Here is a 20,453-nt window from a genome sequence, read left to right as displayed (position 1 = left end):
AGCCAATGAGCGATGGGGAACAGAGTGTGAGGCTGTCTGGTTTTCCCAGTGGGTGAGAAGGCCACGGACCACACATGCAGAGGCTCCTGGGGTGGAGACCCAGGCTCGGTCACCTCCACCAGCCCCACATCCAGGCTGCAGTAGGAAGGGGACCAGGAGTCAACTGCTGCTCCATCTCCCCTCTTGGGAGGAGAGGACCTTGGGGTCTCAGGCAGATGGATCTGGAAGCCAGAGAGTCCCCGGTGGTTATTGATAATGCCAGGGAAGAGCCATTAGCCAAGAGGGTTTCACCCCCAGAGAAGGTGAGAAGAGGGTTCCCACATTCGCTATTGAGCTTAACTGAAACGAAGACAAAGATGGACATCAGTGTTGAAAGAATTTACAAAAATTGTTTAAGATGGACTTCTAGGTGGCGGTGGGGTGGGGGTACTAATGATGAACCTTAACCTAGATAGCCACTTGAAAACATATCAGATGTTCACAAAAGTTGTGCTATGGGCTACTGGGTCTCTTCAAAATGTATATAAACATCTAAAACATATTCACACAGATTATCAATTTCTTCTGAGCATCCTTAAAAAAATATTTTTTCTCTTAGTAAAATCATTTTAATATACCACGCCTCCCTCTTTTAAAAAATAAATTAAAAAAATCCAGTTTTGCATATCTAGTGTTTGCATTTAAGGTAGTATGGCACACCCCTTCACGGACGGGGGGCAGGGACCTACAAAATGCCGTAGAGTCAGCCGGCATTTGAACATTGTGAGACCTTGGGTTAGTTGAAACCACATCAAATCAGCAAAAATAAAAGTAAATTTGAACTTGGAAAAAAAAATAAAGGAAAAAACTGCCCCCAAATTATTAGCATTTTTTTCTTTTCATAAATAAGAGAAAGTTCTATCCTTACTGGTCCTAAATCTGAATAACTATGTCTATTTTTTTTTTAAAAACCTTAATTACGTTATACCTATCAATATGTACTAGAAGAAGAGAAAAAAAGTCACTACGCTAGTACCAAGACAGCACACTTACAAGATAGCCATTTTATACATTATTAACAGACAATGGTCAACAAAGAGCGCTCTATGAGGTGATGGGGTGTGGGAAGATGGGTGGGGGCTGGGGACAGGACATCATCAACATGGACAAAAGAGTAATTAATTAATCCCCTTGTTCGACACTGAATTGCTGGGAATCTAGTCTCTCTTTCTCTTTGTTGTTGTTTCTTAAAAATAAAAGTTCTATGTTGTTATTTTATGACTTGAGTAAGTATTGTATTTTAAAAGCATCCAGCATTTTTCTTAATTTTCAAAAACCACCCAAAACCTTACCAAACAACCCAGCAATTTTATTTAGAAAAAAAAAAAAAAAGAACATGATTTTGTTTCTTAAAAAATAAAATAATTAAATGAAATAAAGTTGCATTTAACCAGAACGGGAGCAGGCTTCTTCCCGTCCTTTCTGAATCAGCTTTCCGAAGACTTTTCGTTTGAAGATGCTTCTGTGCTATCGTGTCTGTGAATGTCTACATTAGTCTACTTGTCAGTAAAGTTTATAAAAATAGGAGTGCAGCAGCTCATTGTAATAAATGTCGCATTCAGTGTCTCATACTGGCTGTGCCTTAAGTACCAAATTTATAAACGTAACAATTTAAAAAATATTAATAAAATGTCAATATCACATTTTAAAAAAGAAAAAAATATATATCCACACTACAGTATGCTTTAATGCTACCTTCCTACGGTTGCTGTTGCCGACCTATTACCGATATTTTTTCTTTAAAAAAAAAAAGTTAAATTAAAAAACATCCTTCATCCTAAGTGTCTTTCCCCAACTGAGGACCATATATTATAACAGCCAAATGTCAAACTTGTGCAAACAGGAAGCTGTCAGTTTTTCCCACCAGTCACAGTGCAGAGATGCTTATATTTTATTTTTTTAAAATTCTGTTTACATCTACAATAAATTAAAAAAAAACACAAAACTCTTCCATAGCCTCTCTGATGATACTTGCAGCACTGAGGTATCAAAAAGGAAAAAAAAATATATATATATAAACTGAAAGGTTGCTTTCCTAATTTGTAAATAGAAAGTGAATGGAGAAAGGGTGTATTCATGCAGGCTTGTCCACACCTGGCCCACAGGCCCCCTCTCTGGGGGGAAGATGGGGAGCAGGGTGAAGGGAGAGGCAGGGTATCCTAGGACCCTTTGGAGGTGCTGAAATGATCGGACAATATAAAATGATCAGATATTTAAAAATTAAGACTGAAAAAGAATGTCCCCACCCTGCCCCTCCCCTAAGCCAAAACAGGTGTGCTTTGAAACTCGAAATATGTCAAATATTAAAATTGTAGCTTTTGTTTTCCTTTTAAAAAACATCTTGGGAAAAGCAGTTTTTCATATTTTAAATAAAAATCTAGCTAGACCATACCATTTGAAGCTGGGCACAGAGAGGCTGGTAGGCTGGCGGGGTGCTAACACAGCTCTTAGGTCTACCACACCAACAGCGGAGAGTGGGGTTCCGGGCTGCCCTGGCAGCTGGGTCCTCTTGTGTTGTGGTACCGGCTTCATCAAGGCTCCCTCCCTCCTTCCAGGGTACCTAACTGCCTGGGAGCAACTCCCTCACAAAAATATTTTTGATTCTCTCTTCCTTAATAGTTTCTATGTAGTTAATGGAATCATATTTACAACTTTTTTTTGTTTGTTTTTTGTTTTTTAGAATTCACAATTTCAAAAAACCTTATAATATGACCTCTTTGAACAGAAAAAAAGAGAAAGCACTCATAGAAAAGGAGGACCCTCAAAACATGGCCGTCCTTACCTTATTGCCGAAAATAGATATACTTAGGTTAACAAAGAGACGTCACAAAATGAACTGCTAGAGAGTCTGGTAAGCAGCCAACTGTATGTCACTTCTACAACACAAAATAGAGTCTATGCCCACCCCCCGCTCCGCGTATCACAATTTCGATTCAGTGCTAAAGTCCCGGGTGAAAAGTCTTACAGTCTCAGAATTGGTACCAAAAATGGAGAGTAACATCACCATCTCAGCATCCTTTAAAAGTGAGAACAGAATCAAAAACAAAACAAAAATTCTCTTAAAGGAAAAAAAGAAAAAAAAAAGAAAGAAAAAACTCCTTAATATATAACAAGTATACTATGGTTAGCTTTTAACTAGATATTAAGCTAGGTGACTACCAGACTAAGTCAAAAATCACTACCAAATGTGATCGAGGGAGATTTAAAAGGAGAAGGGAGAGGGGGAGGGGGACCACCAAGGAAAACAAACAGAACCAAACCAAAATCATGGGTTATATACACGTTTAAAAGCTGTTGTCTTATATTACAGCAGATAGTAGATGGGTGAGATGAGATGTGTCAACCCTTAATCCAAGTGTGCCACCTCTGGTTGGGATGAGGAGTGAGGCTGGTGGGGGATCCAGGTCTGAGGACGTCACCTAAACAAAGGGCCACTCAGAAACTTCGCCCAGTCTTGCCTGGACATCCAGGTATGCTCTGTAGTGTAGGGAGATCAGGTGCGTCCCGGAGAGAACATAGAACAGGGGTGGGAGGGAGAAGAGAAATGTCAGGCACACATATGGTTCACGCCAAGGTCTCCACTACAAAACTACAGTTGTCAAAGGACTAAGTTGTATGACTGTGTGTGAAAGATAGCTGGGCTAACGGCTGATTTCCTAGCTTGGTAAACCAGATATCTAGGCCGTGCCTGACAGATAGATCTGACACAGGATTGGAAAGTTCTGGAGGTCATGGAGGGAGGTGGAGTCAGTATGGATTTTGACTAATTGGTCAAATCACATATTGATAAAAACAAAAAACAAAACAAAACAAAAAACCCCTTCTGCTTAAATTTGTGTTTTCAAAGCTATGTTTAAACAACAAATATTGCCAACTGGGTTGTGGTGGTGCACGCCTTTAATCCAGGCACTAGGGAGGCAAAGGCAGGCGGATTTCTGTGAGTTCAAGACCAACCTGGTTTACAGAATGAGCTCCAGGTCAACCAGGGCTACACAGTGAAACTCTATCTTGAAAACCCCAAAAAAGAAGGGGGGGGCGCTTATTGTTAACTGTTAATAACTAATGATGTGAATCTGTACTAAGAGATTATATACTGAGGGATGGATATAACTATTTTAAAAACAAACAAAAACATAAATAACAACAACAACAACAAAAAAAACCCCTAAACCAAATAACCAGTTCTGGTACAAGAAAACCAAAACAGACCCAGGACTCAGGCTTGCTAACTGGGTTATCCTGGATGGCCTGTGAGCCTGGGGTCTTCTGTGGGTGGTAACTACATGTCAGAGGAACATGTCTGCCTAGACTTCCACAGCTGCTACACAATCCTGTGACTTAACCAGAAGGGGCGGGTTTTGAACCACTGCTCTCCTGGCTACTTTGTCCTTATGTAAAAACCGAGTCTTAGGGCTGGATGAGCGACATGGACTGGGGGTCAGGTCAGATGTGGCCCCATGGGGAGGGGGTGCTGTGGGTGAGGAGTAGATACTGACAGACCCGGTGGCTGGACTCCTGAGGACCTGCTGTGCCTAGGCAGTCTCTGAGTCCCCGAGTTCTTGGTCCCTATCAGCCCTCCTGTGTCCCCGATCCCCAAGACCCAGCTTTGTTAGTAGCGAGGAGCTCCTTTTCAGACTGTTAGTGGGCTCTGGCACTGGCCAATGACGGAGAGCAATGGAGGTAAGGGATGGGAACACTCATACACAGGGTTTACTTGGTTAAGAGAGGCAGCAGAGTTAGTCGAGCAGCAGCAAAGGAGGGATCTAAAAGATCGGTGGAGCTCAACTCCACTGGGTTTCTCAGATGGTTCAGGTCTACAGTCATGGCTGCTTCAGGGCTAGAAGATTCCTCTCTACAAGAGAGAGGACAAACCCAGAGCTGGCTTTTCCTTCCCCCAGCTTCAAGAGTGAAAAGTATTGGCATTTCCCAAGTAGGACCTATTTCAAGGCCTCAGCTGTCACCTTCCCTTAAAGAGACACATCACTGGCCGTCTCATCTAGCACAGGACAGACCTCGGGCCTCCATGAGGATGACAGCCCTCTGCCTGGCACTCTTCCCAAGCATGACACTCGTTTTTGGAGGATGTGGTAAGAGGATTGCTTGCTACCTGCCCACCCTCCCTCCCGTCTCTCCCACCACCTCTGGATTCCCATCAAAGTGATTTAAAAATGTTTAATTAACTTGAGCTCAGTTTAAAAGGTTAAGAAACTGGCAGGGATCCAAATTCACGTTAGGCAGGTGATGCTGTTAATTTAATTTGCTTTTCGTGTGGTAATCTTGATAATTACTCCATAGTTAACTGGCAAAAAAATGTTTTCCTTTCACTAAAAAATGGAGTCAGGCTGGTTGGCTGCACAAACCCCATCGGCCGAGAGCCCCGGCAACCCACAGGGCAGTCACAGGACTGTGAGAATGGCCCTGCTCCCCAACCCCTGACCCAGGACTGACACAGGACCAATTTACCTGCCTCCATCCTTCCTGGAATGGAACCAAAGTGAGATCACCTTCCAGTTTCCCACTCAAGAAAGAAAAAGATAAGGGTGGAGAAGATACAGAAACAGAGCCAAAGAACCAAATCAAAATGAGCAAATGGGGGTGGGGGAGGGGGGAAGGTCATGATTCAAAGCTGGAGGAAGAAATGAGAGAATAAAGATATTGGAAATTTTTTTTTGATCCCACTTCCTTGGGAAGGGGGTCCAGAGAGAGAAGAGATGTGATGTGATGTGCATGTGTGTACACGTATGAGCAGAGCACATATGTGTACGGACACGCGGGCAGGGCGGAGACGCACGGCAGAGACGGTAATACCTCATAGTGAGATGGTAATGGAAGCACCTGCTCAGTGGTATCCATTTGTAAAGGCCGTTGCAATCAAAGGTCCCTAAAATTGCACAATTGTTAAGGTCATCAGTGCGTTATACATGGGAACAGATTGTCATATCCTGGGAAAGGAGATCACCTCTAGGACTAGAGTCGGTGGTTGCCAGCATGAATATGTAATTGAGACACCGTGCCATGGGAAGTCAGGGTGACGCTGTCCCCAGCTCCCTCCTTCTTGCCCAGTGATTCCCCCACCCAAGCTTGTCTGCTTCCCAAGGGGAAACCAAGAGCCAGACTCTGAGGGGTGAGTGGGTAGGAAATTGGGGCTCATGCCTCAAACAAATACCAAGACAGTGGCCATGAACCCCACAGGGCAAATACAAGGAACTCCGTCCTGAGTTTCAAGAGATTAATTTGGGGGAAGAAATGTCAGTGATCAACAGTGATGACCTGTGATAATTTCAGTAAAAACATTACAGTGTGAAGGTCCCAAGACCCAGGTTTTCAGGAACAAACACGATGTGTGTTTCTAGCTGTTGGAAATGGAAATGAGTCGTGTTCTGAGTGCTGATCGACAGGCCCCCAAATTGATGCAGCTCTGGGCTGAATAACAATGTTCTGGATTTGGTACTACAGTTGATCCGAGGGGATTAGACTCATCAAACTACTGATTCAAGTAATACTGGATTTGGAGCAGAATTGAAAGAGGACTCAGGAAGTACAGGCCGGGGTTGGCTGACATGCACAAATATGTGTCTGTGTGAGAATGCATTAGATAGGGTGTGTGCAAGTGCACATGTGTGTGTGTGCACCCGTGCGTGTGTACGTGTGTGTTTCCAGTGCCAGGAGGCACGAATGAAGTTGTCTTGGTTCCCCAGGCCCTTGCAATGGCTTTGGTCTCCCCTGCATGGTCCCCAAGACAGATTTTGCCTGCTTTCTCCCAGATACAGAATCCGATGCAGGATATAACCTGGGATAGCAGACACCCCCACCTCAACTCAAAACCAGACTGCCTCCAAAAGAATGAGGCAGGCTAGGGCAGACATTGGCCCGGGTTTTCCAAAAATGGAGGGGACGCCAGCAAGTGGGCTCAGGCACATTCATGCTCACACACCAGGAGGGGAAAGAACAATACGATCTGAAAACAGCATGCAAATCTCTTAAGCAAATTTCCATCGCCTGGATTAGTCAGATTATAGAACCACAGAGCATCACGGATATCAAATGCATCTGGCCTTTGGGGAGCTGCAGCTAAAGAATGAAAATAGGAACTTACTTGGAACCTGGAGGCCATAAGAAACATTAGCAAGGGAAACGGCCTGGGAAGGAGCTTCCCCTAACACCTTCCAGGCGCCACTGACACCAGTGGACAGCGGACTGGGGACTCTGCCCGCTGACATGAGGGATATGGCATGAGGACTTACCATATGCCAGAACATGACTTAGGCTATGGCTCATTCTCACCCAGCTTTTACATTTTTTTTAAGGTATCCTATTCTTACTTTGTATCGATTGTATGAATGGCTCAAGGTTGCAAAGACCAAATGTGATGGATGGGTGAGGTTAACAGAGCCGTCCGTACACCTTCCGCTATATGACTGGGCCAGCAGATGGACGCTTCAGCTGGCCTGGTGCTGATGGGGGTCACCCTGTCTCTTCCTCTGCCCTTAACTCTGGCCTTTCCTCCCCATGGGCTGTGTGAAGTTGGTGAGGAAGGAGGAGGGCAGCGAGGCAGGTACTTACAGCTATGCCGTGGCCGAAGCCTGAGCCCGGCTGTGGGCTGGCTGCACTTATGTAATTCCCCACTCCGGAGTCCTGGCTGGCAGGGCCGTAGAGATCGGCGACAGGTCCTGGGCTGTTGGCCCCCGGGAAGCCTCCGGGCCGCGCCGGGTTGGAGCCTGCCGGGGAAGCGGGCGCGCCAAAATTCGGTTGAGCACTGTAGCTATTCAGGACTGGTGTGCAGAGAATAGAGCTGGGTATGAGGCCAGAAGCCAGGCATGCACCGATCCTTACAAGCCAAACACTCGAGAAATGAAAAAACAGCTGAGGCCCAACTTCTAACACTCAACCAAGGCCATGCGAAAACATCAGCAGGGACTCAAGAATACTCAGCCCAGGCTACCACTAAGAAGCTTGGAGCTCCAGAAATAGATAGAAGAAAAAAAAAAAAAAAAAAAACGGTCATTCAACACAGTATGGCAACCAACCGGAAGTGCTTCACTGCCCACCAGGTTATCACAATAGAAATAGATATATATGGAGAGAGAGAGAGAAAGATTTTTTTTTTCACATCTGAATTGACGCTCATGCAGTCTTCTAGGTTTGGGCACGTGGAGACAGCATTCACATCCCATGCAAACTACAAAGGAACTAGTTTTAGACTACACATTGTGTTAATATTGATATTAAAACATGACAGGAAACAAAAGCAATTTTGTGTGATTGAAAAAAATCTTTGGGAAAGGGATTTTGAATTCATTTGTGTGTGTGTGTGTGTGTGTGTGTGTGTGTGTGTGTGTGTGTGTGTGTATTTCATTCCATTTCTCTTGGTTTTTGGATCCATTAAATGACAAATTTGTGTGTGGTTTTTTTTTTTTAAGACAAAAAAAAAGATCTCCATTCTGTATCTCCCCTTCTCCCCCGATCCCTGCTGGCTACTCCCTCCCCAACCCCTCCCTTTATACCCTGCATGAAAACTGGCAATACTGAGGTGGTCAGAGGATGGGCTATGTCATGGAAGTTCAGGCATCTTAAGTAATGAAGGCGGCAGAGTCCTCTTTGGGGTGCAGAACAGGGGATGGAGGGAGGGAGGGGATGGGGTGGGAATGGTAACCTGAAGGTTGGCTAAGGCTGGGGAGCTGCTAATGGTCCTACAGGATACCCACACACTCACCTCCTGCAGGAGAAGGAAAGGGGGGGGGGATTTAAACTTTTTTCCCTTTGGTTGAAAAACAAAACAAAACAGGTAAGTAATGAATGCAGACCACACTAACCCAAAAGGCTGACAGAAAAAGCTTATCTGACCGCAATGCATCTTGGTTACTTTATCTCAGGTAGGAACTCCAGACTGAGGCAATGAAAGCTTGGACTGCACGTTGGCTACTGAGGGAGACCCAGATCCTCATAGCCAGAGACTCTGCACTGTGGCTGGGACGGGGTGGCCAAAGGTGACACTGCCTTAGGCTTAGCCTGTTTCTAAGTCACCACACCTTCCTAGTGAGGGCCCCTGCCTACTAAGCAGGTGAATTCTGCCTCAGCTTTTCTACCCTTTTAATAGATTAAACTTCATTTGCTGTTAAAAAATTCATCATAGGCCTTAGATGGGGAATGCACACCTTTAATCCCAGCACTCCGGAGGCAGAGGCCTGTGTAGCAAGTTCCAGGCCAGTGACACACTGAAATCCCATCTTAAAAAACAAAAACAGAGGGGTTGGAGTGATAGACAGCTCAGTGGTCAGGAGCACTGGTTGATCTTCCAGAGGACCTGGGTTCAATCCCCAGCACAGATTCGGCAGCTCACAACTCCAGTTCCAGGGGATCTGACACCCTCACACCAAAGCATATACAATAAAATTAAATATATTAAAATACAAAAACAGACCACCTCCCCAAACCCCCCAAAACTCCAAGCAATTTCCATCATAAAAGCAAGCTCTTATTGATTTTGAAACTTCCAGCAGCTGCCGGACCTTAGCTAGCATGTTTTAAAGAAGCGCAGTGACAGAAATTTGCTTGTCTTCAGCCTTAGAAGGCTTACTTTGTCCTCCTGGCTCCTGTGGTTGTAACAGCTGCCAAGAAGAACATCTTAAGTGTACAGTGGAGTCCCTCTTGCCTGGGGACCTGTCGCTGGAGGCCCTCACTTCTCTTGTGGCTTTGAAGATCATGTAAGTGGATTATTTCTTTCCATGCACTTGTCACGAGAGTGAGAAGAGATTAATGATTCTCTCTTGAGAAGGGGACACAAGATTCAAAGTGGGCCAAACCACACTAGGCCCAGCTCCTGCCTCCCTCAGCAGAGGAAAGAGGAGCTATTTCCCCTGGATGCCCTTGGGCAGGATGCTCCCCTTTGAAGCACTGGCCAGAAATTAATAAACAAGATGATCAAGCCAGTGGGCTAGGGGAGGAGGGGGAGGTGCTCCAAGCAATAATAGCTTATTTGGAAATGCACTGGCAGCAGGATCTTTTGAATCAAGAACAATAAAATTGCAGATAACAGTTGTCCGTTCTTGCTCAGAAAGGCGAAAAGGGTGGGATTGTCTTGGTGGACCACACTTTTTTCTTCTGGGCTCAGGAAACACAAAGAGCTCGACAGTGGGCTCTTGGTTCACCCAGGCACCAAACCTCCCTCTACAGAAGAAGGAACTTGCTTTGACTCTGGGCAAGAGGATGGGGCGGAGTTGGGAAAGTGTAGTAGTGGAAGATGGAGAGAGAGGTTTGTTTTTTTGTCTTCCAGCTTCTTTCTCCTCTGATAAGGTGCACTTCTAGGAAGATACTAGACAGGCAATGAAGAGAAGACAGGAGAGCCTCACCCTTGGAGACAAATCCAGCTAGAGAAATACAAGAGGCAGCAGGCCGACGGAAGAATGCTGTCCGGAGAGCCCTCTATGGAAGGCTTAGAAGACAGGGCTGTTGGTATTCACCCTGCTCCTGGCAACTTTCCTGCTCCATGTGCACCTGGAAGCCTGGCACTTGTAGTCTGGAGGGAATTTTATAAGAAGCTCATTTTAGGCCTACAGCACCCCTCCCTGTTCAGTCATATCCCATCCAACAGCACTCTCGGAAGAGAGGCACTGTGCTAGAAACATGGCTTACCGCCACCTCCAGTTCCACTGGAGTATGTACTTGCTTGGCCAAAGCCCATCCCAGCTCAAGGCTATGCAGCAAGCATCCCCCATGAAGGGTGGAGGACTTGGCTGCTGAGTCCTCACAGAGGGTACAGTGCACAGGCAATAGGTGCCTAGTGTCCTTCTCCAGGGACCATGGAGCCTACACCCATATGGGTTTGGCCATAGAGGAAAGATGTCCCTTCAAGCTCCATAGTCAACATTCATGTCTCTGGTGGCAGAAGAACCACAGCCCAGATAGTGTGATAAGGTCCCCAGGCAAGCAACCTATTTAGGGACCCTGTTCAGGAAGGGATAGGGACAGATGTTTGGTGGCTGTTACTGCCTGCTGAGAGCAGGCGGGTAGCTGGGACAAAGGAATCCCCTCTTTCTGGAAGTCAGCACATCTCACACTGTACTTGCTGGCTACTTGATAACAGGGTCTCTTCCTGTGAGCTGTGAGAGGCAAAGAAGCAGGCCAGAGGTCAAGTTCCCATGAAAGTTCTCTCTGTGAAATGGAAGGCTCCCTTCCCTGGGCACCGAAACTTATTTGGAGGGGTCAGGTGTGGTTCCCTAACTCCAAGAAAGGATAGAGAATCACTTTTCATGGGTGAGGAAGGGCATCTTGACTACTGTATGGCTAGTCTAGCTGTGTGTGTGTGCATGTGTGTTTGTGTGTGCATGCGTGCCTGCGTGTGTGTGATATTGGGAAGTATCATGGAGTGCTGTCTAAGGTGGTCCCTCCTTCTGCACCTCACTGACCTTCAGCATCCTCTGGCTTGTCCAGTCCAGGCAGTGCCCTCGGGAGGCAGGTACAATGGATAGAGAGGGGACACTGGACTTGGAGTCAGAAGACCTGAGTTTGACCCTGGCCCTACCCTGACACTAGCTTGTGTCCTTATCTGTGACACATGAGTAATGTGCCCCTTATTCAATCTGAGTTGCTAGACTGCTGTGAGAATGAAAAGGAGAAAAAGCTCTGTGACTTATCAGGTATATGCAGAGCCCCACACAGGTCCTGTATGCACATTTAGCAAAGTCCAATAGAGGAAAATGCAATCCACTTGCCATACAGACCTGGAGGTGATTACAAAAGGGTTCAATCCATCCATCTGGTGCATTTAATCACCCTCTACCTGAAAAAAAGGACTCAGGGGTGGGGGGTGCGACATGAAAAGCGGGGACACTTGCTATACCTCAGAAGGCTAGCAAAGCAAGAGGGATGTATTGGAATGAGAGTTGGAGGTATTTTACATTAAATGAAAAGCTTCCTGATGCGCAAGAAAACACCTAGATGGCTGACCCAATGAAGCCTTCCTATCTCCTCTCAGAGATGGGAATGAAAATTGGACCAGCAACCAGCACTGGGAATGCAGATCCTTACCGAGGTGTGTGTGTGTGTGTGTGTGTGTGTGCGTGCGTGCGTGCGTGCGTGCGTGCGTGCGTGTGTGTGTGTCTGTATGTGCTCTGCTTACCTGTGGTCAGGAAGGGCTGGGCCAAGAGTGGAATTAATCTCAGGGGGTAGAGAAATGACGTAACTCACAATAGCCTTACTGTAGGTCCAGGAAAAGAAATGGAAGTCCAGGTCTTTCTATCTTTCTATATTGTCTAAAACTGGGTAGAATTTGATGGGAGCAGCAGAGAAGGAAACCCACTCACAGCCACAGTACCCAGGAGATGTTGCATTAAACCATTCACTATCTGAACATGCAGCCTCTGTCTCCTTGTCCAGCCCTTTAGGGTGTGGGACCAAAATACCAAAATTGAATAGGGAACCCAAACGATGAGAGCAGGTGAACTCCAGTTTGATGTTGAGAAAGACCCTCAGCCTGTTTTCATCTGTCCTTGGGGCACATCGTCTACCTAACTTATGAGGGAAGCAACCAGTACGGTTTTCCCATGTGTCTCTAGTCACACCCACTTGTGACTGTGCTGCTACACATTCATTGTGACGGTCCCATGCCTCCCTGTCCCAGCCATAGCTCCCTTGGGTCTTACACATTACTTCTCACATGACCAGTGTGTATTTCTCTGTGCTACAAACATACTGCAGAGCTATGAGATCCAAGGCTAGGACTTAGGCTATAGACTTAGAAGATGGTCTAGCTTGGATTCCCGCAATGATGGCTACCTAAGAATCAGTGGTCAGCACCTCCCTGCTAGGAATGCCAGGGCAGGAGGTGCACTACTATGGCTGGGCCAAGAGAGGTGAGAGCTAATGGGATAAGAGAGAACCGGGCTGGATTACCCTGTGTAATAGATGAGCAAACGCAGGGTCTTAGGACTGAATCCAGTTCTAACTTGAAAGTACATGTAACTTCAGTCAGGTGCCCGTCCCTGAATCATTTTGGTGCTGTAGACACCTCTCTTACTAGCACTAGCCAGGGATGGTCGGGTGGTGCCTACAAAGACATGGGGGACTTCATCTCTGCTGATGACTGGGGCACCTCCTACTGTGTCTTAAAACAAAGAACCCTGTGGCAAACAGCAGAGGTGCAGTCAGTAAGTGGGAGAGGACACTGGCCAAGCCCTCACTGAGCTCATCATCCCTGTCAAAAGAGCCTGGACACACTGGGGTCCCCAGAGAACTAACTCAGCCCTCAGAGTCCACCCCACTCTGCTGGGTCCTGTGGGGAGCTGGGACACCTTAGGGCTGGTTGGCGTTTGCGACCCAATCACACCTAACGGCGTCTTGGCACCAGGGGATCCGGCATCTGGGTGTGGGTGGTGGATGGTGGGTGAGGAGGGTGCTCAGGGCATAGCCCCCCGAGGACCTGTACAAAAGGCTTTCCACTCGAGTAGTCCGTCTTTAATGATTGTGAAGGCACAGGAGTTTAATCCATTTTTGATGTAAGCACTAATAGCTCTGTGTCCTTGAAGTTCAAAGCGGGCGCATACATGTCACTAATTAACCAAGCGCAGAGCCATTCGGCTCCCTCTCATGTTCCTAATTAGGTCTTTAATAACAAACAAACTCCGACCTTAGCAAGAGGCTCCCATTTGTCAGCGAGTCTAGGAGTATGGCTGCTTCCCTGTTTACCGTTGTTCTAAACTTTTTGCTCCTAATCTCAGCCTGGCCTCAAGGGGAGAATCTCACCTCAGGAGACAAGGACCCCTAAGGCCATCCTTGAAGGTGGTCTTGTTGGCCCTGGTAGGCAGAAGAGCCCTGAGCCCACAGGGACCCTAAACCTAGGCTGGTGACTTTCCCCTGCTTCTGTTTGAAGGATGCTAGGTGCCTGTCATGGTCAGGGATGGTATAAAGTTGTAAAACTAACCAGGACCTGAGGCTATGGTTACACATTGACTTTGCCTAGGCTCTGATTCGATGGATTTGAAATATGGCCTAGCAATGAGGAAGTTAGAAAAATGCTCAGATGATCCCAGCATGCAGTATAGCTGCAACAAATCTTTAGGGTGGCTCGATCATTCGCAGCGATTAGCAAGTCTTCTGTTATTGCACGTGTGTGGTGTGTGTGTATGTGTGCATGTGGAGGCCACTGTCAAGTGTCTTTATTGTTCCCCACCTTAGTTGAGACAGAGTCTCTCGATGAACTTGGAGCTCATCAATTTGGTGAAGCAGGCTGACCAATCAGCTCCAGGGATCCACCTATCTCTACCTTGTGGGTGCTGGGATTAGAGATGCAGCTGTGCCTCGCTGTTATGTGAGCACTGGGGATCAGAACTCGGGTCCACCCACTTGCAACAGGACACCCTTTACCAACTGGGCCATCTCCCCTAGCCCCAGGTCTTCTGCTATTAATGAATACTGTTCACAAAGACAGAAGAATCCCAGAAGCCTACAAGTTCCCACCAAGCACACTCAAGACTAGAAATCTGACACACTGAAAATGCGATTCTAACTGTAAACAGAGGCCGGCCACACCGCCACGCAACTTGCACTGGATGGCCTACTGTTCTCAAGGGCACACCCCACACCTCCACGGGATTTCCTGTCACTGGGATGCTCTCGGCTTTCTCTGCACTCTATCCTTAAGCCACTGTCATTTCCACTGCTTATGTCTCCTAGGACGAAGGATCAGGAGCTTTGGACAGAGCAGCATGCAGAGCTGCGGGGTTGATGGGACTATTGGGGACTGGAAGTCTGAAATCCTCATTTAGTGGAGGTGGATGCGAGCCAGGAACCGGGCCCCGCCCAGACTCCTGTGGGTTTATCGTCTGAACTATTCCTCACTCATCGGCATCTCCTTCCCCAGGAGGCGGGTGCACCTCTTGGTGGTTTCAATTTCCTCTTAGCTATTTGAACCTTGAAGGTCAAGACCTAGGGAATGGAGGTCATGAACTCGGTGAGACCCCTACTAGCATGTCCTGGCGAGTTTACTCTTCAAGACAGGCAAACAGAAATCGAGGTTGGCAGAGGGAGACCCTAGAACCTCAGGGGCTACACCTCAGGGGAAGGTTTAAAGGGTGTTTTTCTGCATTAAAAAGACAGAATAAAGAGACAAGGAGTTTCTTCCATGTCACACGGTTCCTGCTGTGTTTCTGGTCTGTTCTCTGGCAGGGGAGGGGTGGGTTAGTTTTGTGACTCTTCAGGGAACCCACCTTTCTGTGTGTACCTGTAAGGCTGAAGTCTCCAAGGCCTGGGAAGCCTACCCTCTCCAAGACATAGTCAGAAATAACTTCCAGAAAGAAAGGGAAGCTGGCTGGGAAACTGGCTGGCCTGCTTTCCTCACACATCAGTCTCTACCACAGGCACCCAGGCGCAAGCGTGGCATTCACTATTTGCCATGGACCTGGACAGACCACTTTATTAATATTAATAAGTAGCCAGGAACAAAGGGCCCATTTATTTTTAGCCTTCTTTAATTGTGTAGTAATTACTCATCTACAAAACAAATGAGCCCCTGTTTGCAGTTGCTATGGTACCTGGTGCCCAAGCCTCCCTGAAAGAAGATTGGGCAAGGAGTCGGCTGCGCCTGTGGCCACACCCCCTTCTCCACCATTGGTCCAAAGCACAGCCCCAGCAACTGGGCAGCCAATGGCTTCCTTGCTCTTGGGCTGGGCAGTGTTTCCCAACCACTTTCCAGATGCTGTTTGTGCAAGGCAAAGAAAGGGATGCTGACTCCTCCCTGCAGAGAAGTCTGCCTACCCAGAGATTCCCACCCCTATCCATCACCTCGGACAGAGACTAACTCCCTTCAGCTGTATTTCACCTAAAGGTTCCCTTCAGAAAATTCCCTTCAACCTGGCTCCCTCTGGTTGAACCACACCTCTTCTGGGTCTCCTTTGTCTGACACTGGTCCGAATAGATGCAGGGACCAAATCAAAATGTCAGCCAAAGATCAGCCAGGCAGAACCATGCTGCTGAGTCCCAACAACAGAAGCAGGTGCAAAAATGCAGAGCGTGCCTCTCGAGACCACTTGTAAATGATTTTGGGTTATCGCCTCCCCTAAGGATAGGAAGAATTGAGTGGGAACAGCTGCACCTTTCTGTTGAGTGTTTAAAAGTTGCAGTCTGGCTCAGCCGTTGCTAGACTGGTACATCCGTATGTGCTGATAGTGGCTGAGAGCACACAGGCTGATGGGACAGGCTCCAATCCTGTCACTGCCACCTCAGATAAGCTACTATCTCTTCCCCGAGCCACAGTTTGTAATCTCTAAAATGGGAAGGAGACTGATGGCGCCCATTTATGGCTTCAGAATTAAGTGGGGGTATGGTGTGCGGGCTTGGTGCTCACGGCACTCGACTCATCATGGAGCAGCTACTGGTGAATTGATGTTATTATTATTGTATTAATAAAGTGGGGGAATGTCTCTAATGCCCTCTTGTTAACAGGATACTCTTCTTTAAGGAAACTTCCGGCAGATGTGTATTTTGAGACGTTCGGTTCACCAGGTGTGGTTAATCCCAGCCAGACAAGGACAGTGAGAGATGGACCGGACCAGCAGAAAGAACAAGGGCAGAGGCTGCCATGCAGGCAAAGGAATGAGAACTGACAGCCGGAGGATGGCAGTGGGTGACAACTTGTCACTGAAGGTAAAATGGAGATGTGTGTCAGCTCTGGGCCCCTGCCCAGGTCATCTTTCTTAGGTGGTTTTTGTTTTTCTCAGCCTACTGCCATGAAGAATTTGAGCCAATCCCCAGCCCCTCGAGGCACAGTGACCCTGGCTGGCTTCTAGGTAGCCCAGTCTCCTTAAGTCTACATTGCACTACCCAGTAGCTGGTCTTCCATTCCCAATCTCTGAAGGCCAGGGCCAGGTCTCTCAAGTACTGAGCTTTGCTGTCTGCTGAGTACTCCCTGACCTACAGCTAGATTTCAACTTGACTGTGTGATCTGTCCTTCCCAGTAGACTCCACAGGCAAGGACCATACCACAGAACCCTTCTGTACCCTACCCCAGCCTCCATCACCAGGGCTGAGACGGGGCTTATCAAGTAGAGGGGAGTATGAGACCTTCTGTGTAGATACCTACTGGTGTGCATTCAGAGGCTACAATGTCTAGGAATTGTTTGTGACTTGTCCAATGCCTCCACGCTACTCTGAATAATGCTGCCAGAGTATGTCAATCACGCACCTCTGGTTTCACTTCCTGCTTTGGGGTTTCCCTACTTGTTGCCCAGGTGAATCCAGGCTTCACAGCTGGGTACCATGGCCCTTCTGCACTGGTCTGTCCAGCTCTCCAACACCACCGGATGCTCACCCCACCCCTACTGTATTTAATTCTCCAGCCACAGTTAACTGTTTGCAGGGTTTCATATTTACTCTCTTCTGTTGAATCACATCCCCACCATGATCCTCCTGTGTATGGAACAGGTTTCTGTGACTGGGTTTTTGGTGGTGTAGTGTCATTAAGCACCCACCGTCTTCACTTCAGGCTGGCCGGTTCTTCTTAAGGGTGCGAAAAGCGCTGGTGTTCTACCATAACCCTCCAAGAGGGTGGTATGCGCCTCTGGTCGTTACTACAAGGTAATTTTCTTTCTCTTTTTCAGCCCCCGAGCTTACCTTTGGGGTGCAGTCCTTCCCCCACCTCCACTGTATAAAAGCCCTTTGGTTTAGAAGGAGACAGATCTAACGCTCAGTGACTGGTTCTGACAGCACAGGCCTTGGCCAATCAGCATGAAGCTGGACCACCATCTGAGCTGCGTTGCACTGTGCTGTTCTGCACTTGTGAAGCAGATCTCATACCGCTCAGGCTGGCTTTGTATCTGTTGTGTAGCTAAGGCTGACCTTTGAACTTCTGGATTTCCCTCCCTCTGACTGCTACGTCTTCAGGTGTGCACCAGTCTGCCGGGTTTATCCAAGGCTGAGGGTGATCAAACCCAGGACTTCATGCATTCTAGGTTAAACACACTATTGACTGAGCCACCTCCTTTTTTAGGTGGGATAGCATGACACCCCACACAGCTGTAGCCATCAAGAGGAAAAGCAGCTTATCTAAAGGTACTAAAGTTAAGAGGATAGTCAAAGTCAATAGAACTATACAGAAGAGTGGAAAACCGCACACTTGGAGCCTACCCCTCTGTGGTGCTTTCAGGCTCTCAGCCCATAAATCCTCTATGAAACACAAACAGCTAAAAGCATCGTGACTCAGGCCTAGCGATGTACCTACCATGTCCAGTGACGACTACTGTCCCACACTTGGTAAGTGTCTGCTGAATTCAGCTTTGGCAGATGGCCTTGGCTCTGGTTATACAATCTCCATCTGGAAGGCTGGACTGTGTGGAATGACCCACAACTAGACCTCAGGGCTGTCTGGGTGTTCCCTGTACAGCTGACTGTGTGAGGTGTCTGGGTGGCAGGTCTATGGTGGCCATTTCTCCACAGGACTCATTTCAGGAGGCCAAACACCTGTGTCGGGTCCAGTGCGCGTCAGCTTGACTGGAGCCTGTTTCCAGGTTACCAGGAGTGTGACTCTGGATAAGTCACATCGACATTCTGCCGGCCTGCTCTCTCAGGAGAAAACATGTAAACCAAGCCAACCCTGCTTTCCTGTTTAGCTCGTGGCTTAGGTGTGGCTGAATCTAGTTTTCAAAGCTCTTTGAAATATATGGCACCAGGACGCCTCCAAGCCTCTGTCCCTCTGATGGTTTGCATCAACCCTAGGGCGTGACCACCTTTCAGGTCTGTCCACAAATGGGAGCGGGTCCCTAGGCCTATTGTGTTCTCTCTGTGCAGAAGACTCCTTGACAGCTGCGCCTGGGCTTTCTAGCCAGTACTCGAGCAACAGCTCACCCTCTTAAGGGACAGTCAGGAACGTGTCACCTACTGAAAACCGTTCCACTGATTTAGAGACCATTAACATTCCCCACTCCATCTGCTTCCAGATTAACTTATACTTCGGTCTGGACTTTAAGGCTAGTCGCTAATTGCTCTAGAGTTCATTTATCAAGTGCATGGTATTTCTATTACAAAATTATTGATTGGAGCTGATGTACTGTATCCTCAATGGGGCTGGTCCGAAAGCCCTTGGAGAATGAATGAAGCCGAGGTCAGCGTCAGGAGCCTGCGCACGTTACTATAGACTCTGTGGAGTTACTTAAACCTCACTGCCAGTCTTTGTGGTTAAAGCCCTGACTCCTTAGAAGTGACAGTTTTAATGACAACCTGGGAAAATAGGTGCTCTCCAGAACACAGGCCAGGGCTTGAAAGAGGAATACTGAAGTAACACTGTGTGGGTGAGCCAAGTCCAGCTAGTCATGGCACCTTGTCCTGCCCCAGTGGGTCATACCTTTCTTCCCCTCTGACCACTATACTGATTCTACTTATGGCAACAGATATGACTGTGTCCTAAGGAGAGGCCCTCTCCGTGACTTTGCCCACAGATAGGCCACAGCCCCCCCGAAAGGATGTATCTTTGCTGACACAGGTTGAGAGGAAAGCAGAGAGCTGTCCTGTGTCTCCCACTCCTCATCTCCCATCAGATCTTGCTGACAGAAGTGCAGAAAAGCTATTCCCAGAGCTGAAGCCCCCCCCCACTGATCCCCCCAACCCATTCTCTGTCATGTATGCATGTAGGCAGGTATATTTACCTGTGCGTGTGCATGTGTGTGCAGTTCAGAGGTTGATGTCAGGTATTTATCTTATTTTTTTTGAGACACTGGTTTCTCATTGAAACCAGATCTTGCCGTTTTAACTTGCACGGCTGTCCCATGAGCCTCCAGGATCTGCCTGACTGCCCACGTAATGCTGGGGGTTACAGGTCCGTGCCATCACAGTCTGCTATATCTGGTTTTTCTGAATTTTAGGGCTCAGAAGTCAGAACCTCATGTATGTGTGGCAAGTTCTTTACCAAACAATCTCTCAAGCCCATTTTCCCATTTTATAATGGAGTCAGAGGCAGCACACGATTTCTGCTTGTGTCCTTTCAGTGAAGGCTGTGGGATGCCCTCCAGATGGGAGACAAGGCGGGGACAGGGGAGGGATGGAGAGCTTTGAGACACTTTCACAAAGGTGGCCGCAGAGACCCAGAACCATCTCGGAAGGGCTGGGATGTCCTGCCAGTTTCTTGGGCCCTATCCTCCTCCGCTGGTTTAGGAGAGGCCTCACAGTCCTGTGGTGGGCATGCTAGTCTGCCCACTTGCTTCCTGGGCTGGAACTCTGAGGGCTCTAGACTACAGGCACCGAAGCTGTCCTAGGATGCAAGTTAGTAGCCCGGGGTTCTGCTCTCTGGTTTCTGTTCCCATTCGCTGCTCTTACTTGCTAGGTCAGTTTGCATCTGCAGCAGCACTGAAGCCTAGTCCCAGCCATTTTCTGCTGCCTGCCTCCCCTGTCCCCAGGGAGACCATGCTGAAGGACGGCTCCTCCTGGGTTTT

The 20,453-nt window shown here is 47.7% G+C and overlaps 1 protein-coding gene across 3 annotated transcripts in view; it reads right to left on the bottom strand.

The window, feature by feature from the left end:
• Positions 1-1,327: 1,327 nt before the first annotated feature.
• The window catches only part of Msi2 (musashi RNA binding protein 2), a 365,211-nt gene continuing 346,085 nt past the window's right edge, over positions 1,328-20,453 (bottom strand). Inside the window, exons 12-14 of one of the 3 annotated variants that reach the window (XM_032912093.1) lie at positions 7,603-7,811; positions 5,848-5,920; positions 1,328-3,516 (exon numbers count right to left, since the gene is read on the bottom strand). In XM_032912093.1, coding sequence (XP_032767984.1) covers positions 5,879-5,920; positions 7,603-7,811 — 251 coding nt within the window. In that variant the 3' untranslated portion in view covers positions 1,328-3,516; positions 5,848-5,878. The remainder of the gene's footprint in view (positions 3,517-5,847; positions 5,921-7,602; positions 7,812-20,453) is intronic. The other 2 variants (XM_032912095.1, XM_032912094.1) reach the window with 2 other exon arrangements.

This window comes from Rattus rattus, chromosome 9 (assembly GCF_011064425.1).
Source record: "Rattus rattus isolate New Zealand chromosome 9, Rrattus_CSIRO_v1, whole genome shotgun sequence".
Taxonomy (NCBI): Eukaryota; Metazoa; Chordata; class Mammalia; order Rodentia; family Muridae; genus Rattus; species Rattus rattus.
This window is presented reverse-complemented; position numbering and strand designations above follow the sequence as displayed.